This window comes from Rhinolophus hipposideros (genome assembly GCF_964194185.1).
Source record: "Rhinolophus hipposideros genome assembly, chromosome: 4".
Taxonomy (NCBI): Eukaryota; Metazoa; Chordata; class Mammalia; order Chiroptera; family Rhinolophidae; genus Rhinolophus; species Rhinolophus hipposideros.
Genome location: NC_138050.1, coordinates 42,388,636 through 42,400,504, shown reverse-complemented (window position 1 = coordinate 42,400,504; position 11,869 = coordinate 42,388,636). Strand labels below are relative to the sequence as shown.

The following is an 11,869-nucleotide window of genomic DNA, read 5'->3' as shown; positions in this document are numbered from 1 at the left end:
TAAACTCCTGCTTGTGCATTTCTTTGGGTCAGAGAGGCGGATTCAAGGAAAAACACTGGGGTTCTGGTAACAATGGCAGAAATCATTTTTAAACACCAGTAACTACAATAATATAAAAACAGACTCACTCATTAACATACAGATTAATTTTTTAAATCATACAAATTAAATTTTTTAATAAGCTATAAACAGTTTATAAGAGTTACACTTAAAATAGAAGCCATATATATATATATATATATATACATATATATGCACTAAAGATAGATTTTTTTTAAAGTCTTAGAGAGACTGCCTATTTATGTTAATAATAATAAAATAAATGTTAATTATAATAAAATGTTAATAATATAAATGTTAATAATAATAAGTGTTCATAATAATAAAAAACAGAAACCTGTAAATGTTACTAATAACATAGCCTAGTACTATCCCAAAGAAAAATTTACATAATTAGAAGGGGAAATCAACCAGCCCACAAACATGTAAGAGATTTTAATTCCTCTCTCAAAAGCTGGTAAAAGAAGACCAAAAAAAAAAAAAATTAGAATATTTTAAAGCTTTACGTAGAAGGGAAATATAGAAATTTGCATCCCAAAACAGAAATAGAATATTCTCTGTAAGCATGTGTGCGACATTTACTAAAATCAGCCATAAAGGAAGCCACTAAGGAGGTCACAACAAATTTCATAGAACTGACATTTATAATTGATTCATACTGATTGTATAGAATTTGGGAAATGCAGACAGTTAAAAGCACAATAAAAAAATTATATGTAATCCCACTACAGCTAGAGTTTACCTTTTTAAATATTTAGCATATTTCCTTTCAGTTTTTTTCAAAATGTGTATTGATGCATGCTTTTCTTTTTTCTTCTGTAATACTGAGATTTACTGTATATTCCCTTTGTATTCTGTTTTATTTATAAATACTAATCTTGGTTTGTTTCCCCTATAGGTGCACTCGTGTATCTAGAATTTATTTTCATTACTAAGTCAGGTTCCTGGGAAGTATATCTGCTCCCTGCGTTGACATGTGGTTCTTAGAAGAAAATTAATCACAGTGATAAGATGTGTTCACCCCTAGGTAAATCAGGGAGGAAGAGGTTACTGAATGAATTTGGTGGAGAGATGGAGAAGGAAGGTGTTAGAGTTGAAACAAAAATCAAAGTCTCACTCTAAGCAAAGAACACATTTGCCTTCCTCCCCAATTCGGGGGGGGGGGGGGGCGGGATACGCAGGGGAAATCCCCATTAGCACCTGCCTGACGCCTGAGAGGACACACACACCAATCACTACTGGGGACTTGGGGAAGAGGAAATGCTACATAAATAGAGGCCAAGAAGGAAGCCAAAGTAGGTCTAGGACTGAGAGGATGAAGATTTAGAACAGTCAGTATCAATATGGGGCACCTCAAAGGACATTGGGTCTTTTTCTGCCCCTTTTCCCCTTACCACACGCCCATCGATTAAAAAAAAAAAAGTCCCAACTGTTGTTCCTTGGCTTGAACCTTTAGGTGAAAGAGGTACTTAGGAAGAAAGCTTTTCCCCTCCTTCTGCGTTACTCTACACTTAAAAAAGGATTATTTAGCTGCAGGGAACACTCAGGGGACTGAAATTTCGCTTCTCCCAACCTCCAGCACTCACTCATTCGCAGATCCTGCCACCCAAGGAGTCCTGAGCTCTAAGGGAAGAGTGGGGAGGATTCTTGTGAGAAATTCCCATAATTTCTGCTAAATGCCTGACCCACTATAGTGCTTGATACATTTTAACTATTACTATATTACTTTTCTTCAAGTGTACTGCCGTGGTTTGAGGCACAAGCTTTGGTTTAAAACAGTTCTAGGTTTAAATCCATGCTCAAGTTCCACTTATTAGCTATTTGGCCTCTGCAGAGTGGGTTTACCACCACTATAAACCTGTTCTCTCAACTGTAAAATAGAATTAATAATACCTACTTTATGGGATTAAATTAGCTAATATATGTTGACAAAAACTAACTTTAAACAATCAGTTGGAGGATGTATGGAAGGAACTAGGGTTTATGGAAGTCCTCACATACTAGCACTCTACATAATCTCCATAACTCTATAGGAAGAACTCTACGATTATAATAAAGCTCTATGGTTCTCACTTTCCCTTCCCTTTATTTCCTTTCCCTTTTATAAATATCCCTCCATCTTAAGATGCAGGTGAGAGTATGCAATTGGCTTGCCATGTCTGCATGCACTGGGTTGCAGCCTTTTTCTCTTCCCCATCCCCCGCCCAATAAATCCTTTATGGTGATAAAACACCCAATTGATTTTTTTTTTAGTTGACAATGTGAAATACTTAACAAAGTGCTAAGCCCATAGTTAAATGGTAGCAGTTAGAATCACCATTTAACATATATTTGTTGGTCTTTCTTGTTTGTTTGTTTTTTCCCCACTCTTACTGAACTTCTCCCTCTCTCTAATTTTTTTGGGGGAAATGGGAGTCCTTTTGAGGTCATTTGGAAATCTATTCCCATCTTCCAGTAGCTGTATTTTCCTATCTCTGTTATCTTTATCCTAGTGTAATACATATCCATTCATGACTTCTAGTATTGAGAACAGATTTAAATATAGAAATAAGTGAGGTAAAATATAGCTCATAGGACTTTGATAGAAGTTTATGTGCACAAAGGAAGAAAAGGACAAATGGAGTGGACCCAATATAAAGGAAGTGACTCTTCAGCCTGGTCTTGAAATATACAAATTTGAAATCACGTGAACCTGGGTTTGCACCCATGCTGTGCCGCTTGTTCGCTATGGATGAGTTAACTAATCTGGCCAAGTGTTAGTCTCAAGTATTCAACAAAGATAATAAATCTAAAAGGTGTGTGGGATTAAAAGAGCTGATAAATGAGAAAGCCCAACGAATGGACAGGTAAATTACCAGTACATGCCACTTATCCTTCCTTCCTACCCTTTCCTGTCTTACCTTTTCCATTACCTTCTACCGGCTAACTCTTTCCTCCATTATCCCTTCTCCTCTCATCCTTGGTTTAGTTTGGTGTCACTTGGGAACATAAACCTTCTAGTTACAAAGAAAAATATAAATAAACAAATTTAAAGCCACTTGAGTTGTAGGTGGACCCCTGGAAATGATCTTCATGAAGATGTTGATCCATGGATAATTTCTATGGTTACCCATAAACACCTACCCATATTGTCCATAATTTGCTTTAAAGCATATCTTCCCAGCTTTATTTTTTAATATATAAACACTCAATGAACGATTGAAACAGAAGTCTTGCTAAAGATTGAGATCGAATTCATCTATAATACCTGGTTTCCCTGAAAATAAGACCTAGTCGGACAATCAGCTCTAATGCGTCTTTTGGAGCAAAAATTAATATAAGACCCGGTCTTATGTTATATTATACAAGACCTGGTCTTATTGTACTATATTAATTTTTGCTCCAAAAGATGCATTAGAGCTGATTGTCAGCTAGGTCTTATTTTTGGGGAAACACAGTATCTTCTCAACCAACCAACCCTAAAGACTGTCACTTAAAATGAGGTGTGATCTGTGCTTTTTCACAATTTGATTTGTGACAATTTTTTATCTGGGTTTTCCTGGATCTACAAATTAAAATTTCAAATTTCCCAATTCTTTCTTTCAAATTATGAGGATTTCATTTCATTTTTCCCCCCTTTCTTCTGCTCCCTCCCCACCCTCCCCACCCCCACCCCACCCACTCCAGTTCAAGCCGTTGTTTCTCAGTCTAGTTGTGTAGGACACAGCTCCCTGGCCCATGCTGGTATTATGAGCTTTGAGCTCCCTCCAGCTGAGGCAGTCGGTCTCTAGCCATTGGCCGCTTACAGCTGCAGCAGCCCACGGCAAGCTCAGGCCAACCTCCGGCTGCTCATGGCAGCCCAGCTCCAGGGAGAGCCGTTGTTCACAATCTTAGTTGTGGAGGGCACAGTTCACTGTCCCATGTGGGAATCGAACCAGTGACCTCTGTGTTAGGAGCAGAGCACTCCAGCTGATCCACCAGCCAGCCCAGGATTTCATTTCTTCATTTAAACTGCCATACCAAGAAGGCACAAGGAAAATGGAAAGGAATTAAGTTTGCTTCTGTGAGGGCTTAAAAAAATAATACTTTTCCTTTCACCTCCTAAATTCTTTTGACTGGGCTATTAATCAAATTAACAGAGACAGATTAACAGGAGAAAAATCAAACTTGAATATGTGGGCATGGGGAATTCACCTAAGCACATCACTTTGCCCAGTACATCCTCTGACCCAGAAATCAAAACCTGATCTACCACCCACACTGGGAATTTAGTTAATCCTGATTTCAGCTACAGTTGATACCATTTTCTTATCCAAACTAGGTCCAGTCTGTCTTTACCTACTTCCTGCCTTCCTCCAGCCAGACAGTTCTGGATTCCAACTCTGCTTGGTTCTCAACAGCAGTATCTAATAACATTCATTATTGCCCCCGCCTTCCCCATCACACAAGCTAGGCACTGGAGAAGGCAACGCAGTCCTTACCTTCAAAGTGTTTACAGTCTCGGAGCTGACAAGGTGCTTACAGTAGAAAAGCAAGTAAAAGGAAGCATCACTAAAAAGCAGCCCAGGTCAAGGGGTATGGACATGCGTTTCTTCAGAAGCCCCAGGAAAGTGGAGTGGAGCTGTGAGCTGAGACGGTGGAAATGGCGTGCTGATAGAAATCCATTGCTGAGGCACTGGTTTAGAAAACGTTAGAAAGCCATTAAGGACATGAAAGTGGGAGCCAGACTGCCAGGATTTGAAGCCCAGCTTTGGCAACGCGTAGCATGGGCCCTGGGCAAATTATTGAACCTCTCTGTGCCTCAGCTGCATCCTCCCTAAAATGGAAACAATCATACTACTTCATAGACTTGTGGTGAGTATAAAATGAGTTAAGATACATGAAACACGTGGTAGGTAGTAAATACTAATAAGGGTTACCCACTAGTATTTATGAGTGGTGTTCTTGAGAATGAGAAAGGTACAAGTGAGAGTCAATGTAATTAATTAATGCTCTCTGGGGAGGAGCGTAGGTATTTAAGACACCGTCTGGGACGACTTGCATAATCTCATCTTTAAGCAAAACGCCTTGTAATTGGCGCAGCTCCGAAAACACACATGCACAGCAGCATGTATGCGGGGCGGAGCTGCTCTGGCTGCGTGGTCGGTTTCTAGTCTGTAAACACGCGCGGGCCGGAGGGGGGTGAGCGCGAGCCCACGCTGCGTGTTGCTTCCGATCACTGGGTGTGAGACTGCCCCTGTGTGTCACCACCACACACGGATACGGGACCTGCTTCGACGTGCGTGTCATGGCTTAAAAATAGATGTTAATCCGTCAAGCGGTCTGGCAGTGACAGCCACGGCGGCGACAGCAGGAGAGTCATGGCCGAGGGGCTGCCCGCGCCTGCGATCTGCCTCTGGGACTGAGACCCCGGCCGCGTGCACAGAGGTAGAGGGGCTGCGGCGAGGCTGGGAGGGAGGGTGGGGCGGAGAGCGGGACTGCGAGCCGAGGAAGCCGTGCCCTCCTGGGCTCCCTCCCTCCGTCCTCAGCGCCAGGCTGTCTGGGTTGGCAAGGGCTGGGCGACAGCCATGAACCTGTTACAACCGCGGTAGCAGACGGAGGGGGGGGGAGCGAACTAGGGCCCCTGGCAGTCGGCAGATGGGATGGGAGAATGCCGAAGGGTGTATCCCGGGGCAGAATGGCGCTTCTCCAACCCCAGGAGAAACAGAGTCGTTTGTCTCCCCCCCCACCCCACCCCACCCCCACACACACACGCCCCAGGGGCTTCCAACACCAGGTCTCCTTCCTGTCTCCGTTTACCATTTGGCATCCCACAGGCAGCTGAATCTGCTTCTAGAAAAGGTTGTTTTGCAATAAAGTGGTGGGGTCTTTAGGCCTGAAGAGATGAGGTAGATGATGATGAGGAGGAGGATGGCTTGGAAGGCTGTATTTCTGTGCTCTTTCTGACTGAGACATTGACAAAAATATTTCACCCTAAACAGCTTAAAATCCAGTCTCCCCTCACCAATTCTGATCTTAATATCCCTGCTTCTTAATGCTTTGTAAGTGCTTGATCTCTGCGGACCTGGGGGAAAGACAGGAAAGTGTGGGCAGGACAAAGATGGTCTGTCACTGCTGGACTTGGGGTTGAGGGTTCTGGTGCTAAAGACAGGGAAGAGGGTGGGAGAGAGATTTTTCGCACTAGCCCTCCTGCCTTTTCAGACATGCAGGACCACAGTGTGAAATGGAGGAGCAGGGAGGCTCTTGCCACAGTCTTCCCTCTGCCTGAAGGTCCCAGGGCAAGTCTTAAAGGCGGGCCCTTCCCCACTCTGCACATGGTCTCACTTTCAGAGGAGCTAGCTGTCCAGAGAGTCAGAGGCACACCTGCTAGAACCCATGAACTGCTGACCATCACGTAACTCCCACAGCAAATCGGATGGCAATTCCAGCTCCTGAGTCCCCGGGCCTGGCAGGATCCCTCATCCTTCCCTTTCCTCTCCCATCTCCAGTTGCCCCATCCTCTGCTTCACACACACACACACACACACACACACACACACACACACACACACAACTCCAGCCCTGCTTCAACTCAGAAATTCTCACATTAGAGATAAGGTTTAATCATTTTTTTCTTTATATAAAGGGAGGTGGTTTGCTTGTTGTGCACATAGATTTGCGCCTTCTTATGTTAGCTCATGCATTCAGCAAATATTTTCCAAAAACTTACACTTCCTCTTTATTGCTATTCCCCACTCACCCCATCCCCCGACATACACTTCCCATAACAAGCTTATGTCTGAGGAAGTGGTAGGGCAGGAATGGGTTAAAGCAGCCCATGTCTCTGGCACTGAGAAGGCAGGCTTGGCATATGTCATGGCCCCAGCTGCCACTGTCTTTCTGCTAATTCTCCCTGGATGGAGAAAGCCACCTCCCCCCAACCCCCACTCCAACTCCCTAGCTTCTCTGGCTGTTGCCCCAGGCAGATGAGAACCATATTCAGGCTGGCAAGTGCTCCAGCAGCGGGCATTGCCACCCAAACACCAAATGTTTGTGTGTGTGTGTATTTATGTATGTGTGGTGGGAGTGGGGGTGGGGCGCTGGAGCAGAAACTCAGCAGCTGGGCAGCTCCCTCTCCCCGTAAACAAGGACATGTGACTCTCCCACCTCCTTATGTGGCAGAACCAAAGAGCACAGAGAAAGGAACTGCCGCAGCTGAAGGAAATGATAATCCTGGAGGCTCTGTCAGAGCCAGGCTTACATTCCCTCCCTTGAGAATCTTCTCCCCAGGGCCCAGCCCAGTTGGCAAGAAGGGAAGCAGCTGCTCCAGACTCACTCAGGTGTGTCTCACATCCCTTCCTCTTCCAGCAACAGCTACTGGGAGACTGACCCGTCATTACTGCAGCCACTCCAGCGCCTGCCACGGTTTCTACCACCTCTAAGATGTGCCCTGGTAACTGGCTCTGGGCCTCCATGACTTTTATGGCCCGCTTTTCCCGGAGTAGCTCAAGGTCTCCTGTTCGCACTAGAGGGGTCCTGGAGGAGATGCCAGCCGTTCAACATCCCTTCCTCAACATCTTTGAGTTGGAGAGGCTTCTCTACACAGGCAAGACAGCCTGTAACCACGCCGATGAGGTCTGGCCAGGCCTCTATCTCGGAGACCAGTATGTACCCAGCTGACTGGGGCCACAGCTGAGTGTGTGTGTGTGTATGTGTGTGTGTGTGTGTGTGTGTGTGTGTGTAAGAAGAAAAAAGGAATGGTGGCAAGGGCACTGAGTTGTGTTGTTGGTTCCAGGTTGAAGATGGAGGGGGGGGTGCATAGGCAGAAAGTGGCGGCTGGAGGGTTTGCGGGGAGGGCAGGATTATTGATCTACCCAACTCTGGACAGAAAGACTCTGTCAAGTAATAATGTCATTTATTTAGCAAAATTTATTATTGACTGCTATGTACCAACATAACAGATGACTTATCTGACCTTCTGTCTATTGTGCTATGGCTCTGAAAAAAGGCAGTCATTGGAGCCAGGAACAGTGGGTAGTAAGGTGAAGGGCTGAGCAAGCAAAGCCGCAGTATATGCAGAGGTTCTGCAAGATGGGGCTGTGGAGAGAAGAGCACCAGAGGAAGAGTAGTCCCCACTTCTCTCTCTCAAGGGTTCTGTAGTATACAAGGAGTTTTTCACATGCATTTTCTCTCTTGATCTTCACAACAGCTTTGTGAGGTAGGTACCACTATCCCCAGGTTACAGATGAGGAAACTGAAGCTCAGAGAAGTTGTGACTGGCCCAAGGTCACACGGGTCGTAAGTAGCAGAGCCAGGACTTGGAGGTTCAAGTTCAGTGCTCTCTCTACTTGAAGAGTTTGCACTGGACAGGGCATTTGCCCTGGGATATGACTGTGTTGCCTGAAAGATGTCTACCACTAAACTGAGGGGTATGGGCCACATGAACGCCTGATGGTGACATCATAAAACAGGGTAAATGTGAACATGGAATGACTAGCAAAACACAAGAAGATTCTGGGTGTCAAAGGGAGTATAAAGCAACAGGGGAGTTAGGTGTGGGAGCAAGGAATCATACAATCTCAAGGTTAGCAGGGATGTCAACTGTGACTTGGTCCAAACTGATGTCCATTTGATGTCCAAATCCCCTCTGGTGCATACATGCCCACATGTTGACCTCCTCTCTCTGAATGAATACCCTGGTGACAGGAAAATCGCACTCTCCCAAGGTGTTCCCATCTTTTCTCAGCTAAATTCCACTGTCAGTACATACTTCCTTCCATGACGCACAGTTCCAGTAAATCCTTCCTCAGATCAAGTAAATGCCCCCAGCCTCAGAGCACTCTCTCCATGTTTCACTATGGCTCCACCACCCCTTGGTCTTCTCTTCTCCAGGCAAAACCTCCCCAGTACACTCAACTCTTGCTCCAGACAAGACTCCAGGTCATCGCCCATCTTGGGTCCTCCCTTTTGGGTCATCAGTAAGCAAAGTGGGGGCCTGGCACCAATGACCTTAGCTCAGCAGTGGACAGGGGACATACGAGGGATTCTTGCCCCACAGCCTTGCTTCCCAACCCTCCCTCTAACCTCTCCCCAATGCAGGGACATAGCTAACAACCCCCGCGAGCTCCGGCGCCTGGGCATCACCCACGTCCTCAATGCCTCACACAGCAGGTGGCGAGGCGCGCCCGAGTCCTACGAGGGGCTGGGCATTCGCTACCTGGGTGTGGAGGCTCACGACTCGCCAGCCTTTGACATGAGCATCCACTTCCAGACGGCTGCCGACTTCATCCACCGGGCCCTGAGCCAGCCGGGAGGTAGGAGGGGACCGCAAGGAGCAGGGAAGGAACGGTGGACATTGAATTCCGGAACAGCCCAGGGTTCAGGTGTGGGGAGGGAGAGATTTGAATGACGTCACCAAATGCTCAGGATATAATGTTAAGGAAAGAAAAGCATTCTCTCAACCATGTTTAAAATACATGAAATACATAAAAGACGTAACAAGATGAGAAGAAAATAATCCAAAATGTTAAGAAAGTGGCAAGTTACCCCTGGGTGGTGAGATTACGGGGGGATAGAGTTCAAATTGTTTTGCTACTTTACATATTCCAATACTTTCTACTGATTTCTACTTTGAGCATGTCTTGCTTTAGTGATCAGAAAAAAGTATATATGAATAAAAAATATATGAACACCCCCCCCAAAAAAAAAGGTTGATAGAAACACCAAAATGAAAGTGTGGGCGAGACTAAGGAAGGGACAGATTAGATCCAGGGTGTTTGGGGCTGATGCACTCAGCAAACATCAACTGAAGCCCTACTCTGTGCAAAACTTGGCTTCGCATTACTTATGAGTCTACGTCTGAGCCCTCTTTGGGTTCATGGATGCAGAACAGCTGTATGTTCTTCACCTCATTCTGTCGAAAGAATTTGCCCGGGGCCTGTATTTCTACCACCACTCATCTGCACCCCATCCTGTCTCCATGAACCTCTATTCATGCGTCTTCCTCCTCACTGTCTGAGTAGCCCTCTCCCTCTTGTCCTCCAACCACCACACATAATCCCACAGCCCCCTCTTGTGTCTGTCCTCACAGGGAAGATCCTGGTGCACTGTGCTGTAGGAGTGAGCAGGTCTGCCACCCTGGTGCTGGCCTACCTCATGCTGTACCACCACCTCACCCTCGTGGAGGCCATCAAGAAAGTCAAGGACCACCGAGGCATCATTCCCAACCGGGGCTTCTTGAGGCAGCTCCTGGCCCTGGACTGCAGGCTGCGGCAGGGTCTTGAGGCATAAGGGGAGGGAGAAGGAGGTCAGTTGGGTCAGGCATGTGGGTCCCTGGCTCCCAGCTGGAGAGAAGAGGCCCAGTTGGTAGGTAGCAGGAGGCCCAGATAACCCATCTTCTCCCGTAGGTTGGAGAGTGAGAGGGCTGGGGTGTGGTCTCAGGTCACCATTGTTATTTGTCAGGAATGAGGGTGGGGAATTTAGTGGATGCCCAGGACGGAGTTGACCAGGGAAAGAAGAAACTAGGCAGTAGGTAGAAGTCAGTCCTGGGATTCAGACACTGCTTCATTCCAGCCAGGGTGCCCCTCGTGATTCAGAATCCCTTCCCCTCTTTGTGCCCAAGTGTTCCCCTCTCTCGCTTATCAAAACAAGGGTCATCTCTGTCCTGTGCCTGTGCAGGGAGTCAGGGATACAGCAAGAATGAATGTGATGATGTAGAGCTGTGTAGAGACAGACGGTGAAGAGATGGTGTGAAAAGCTGTGAAACCCGAGGGAGAAACCCACAGACTTGTTACTCTGAGCACAGGAAGAGGAGGTGTGGGAGGGTTGGCACTGTGCTCGTGGGTGTTAGTCGTGGCCAGAAGCTGCAGAGGTGCATGACTGGGAGTCTTAGATGATCACTCGCTTACTGGATCCAGGTGTCTCGAGGAAAAATAAAGATGGTGGACAAGAAGAGAGCCTCTTGAAGTCATTGACAGCTTGTATGAGTTCCGCACCTCTCCCCTGAGAACTCCAGCCCTGCTGGGGACAGCAACAGTTCCTGACTCCCTCATATTGGTCATAAGCCCCCACCAGCATTTAAGCCTCCACCACCAATTCATAGGGGAGGTTTCTCCCAAGTCCGATTTCCCACTCTCAATGCAAGCGACATTTTGAACTGTTATTTCCAGATATGTCCACACTGGGGCAGCAGAGGACCAAAAACTTCAATTTTGAAACTACTATAGTGTAGCCCCTGAGAGGGCACAACGTTCATCTCCCAAGTTTAAAATAGGTATCTGTTCACAAGCTTGGATGTGTAAAAAATATAACTTTATTTTCAAAAAGTTAGCCTGATTTCTTTATCAAGTGCCCACTCTAATGAGATAGCAGAATATTATCTTAAATCAACCCCAGGCCTATCCTTTCTTCAGGGGTTTGGGTTTTCCTGGTGCCAAGAAACTGGAGGGTGGGCAAGGAGAGGTAATACAATTTCTTCCTCTTCTAATCTTTCCAGGTTTGCCTCAGAGGACTATAACACAATCTCCTTAGTAAACTTAATCAAACATTAGGCTCGACAATCAAAGAGAATAGTTTGGTCTTTCTGTTATCCCAAGTGCCAAACTGCCAGTTACCACATGCCTCCTTTTAAAAAGGCATATTGCCAGAACAGAATATCTACTTGAATGGGAGAAGGGGATGGGATGGGAGAGGAAGTGAAAAATACAGAGAAAGACAATCACAATGTATCTAAAGTATATGTCCTGTCCCAAAGTACAAAAACTCAGAATCTGAAAGCTGGACGGTGTCTTCATATATGTTCCATTTCTACTCTCCAACAAGATGTAAATGAATCATCTTTTCAATATCTTTG

General features: G+C 45.9%; 1 protein-coding gene across 2 annotated transcripts; it reads left to right on the top strand.

Annotated features, from left to right (window-relative positions):
* Window positions 1-4,985: 4,985 nt before the first annotated feature.
* On the top strand, window positions 4,986-10,969 carry DUSP26 (dual specificity phosphatase 26). Of its 2 annotated transcripts, XM_081045740.1 has the most exons (4): window positions 4,986-5,466; window positions 7,387-7,682; window positions 9,118-9,332; window positions 10,109-10,969. In XM_081045740.1, the coding sequence occupies exons 2-4, from the start codon at window positions 7,462-7,464 to the stop codon at window positions 10,306-10,308; spliced, it is 636 nt and encodes a 211-aa protein (XP_080901866.1). In that variant the 5' UTR covers window positions 4,986-5,466; window positions 7,387-7,461; the 3' UTR covers window positions 10,309-10,969. The 2 variants fall into 2 exon arrangements, with proteins under 2 accessions (XP_080901866.1, XP_080901865.1); XM_081045739.1 differs by lacking the exons at window positions 4,986-5,466; window positions 7,387-7,682 and having other exon boundaries at window positions 7,929-9,332.
* Window positions 10,970-11,869: the final 900 nt, after the last annotated feature.

Bases quoted from the DNA above. Each gene is read 5' to 3' on its own strand.
- DUSP26 (XM_081045739.1), top strand. From the start codon at position 8,876: ATGGCTCCACCACCCCTTGGTCTTCTCTTCTCCAGGCAAAACCTCCCC. The intron at 9,333-10,108 runs GTAGGAGGGGAC...CTGTCCTCACAG, and splicing joins GGCCCTGAGCCAGCCGGGAG to GGAAGATCCTGGTGCACTGT.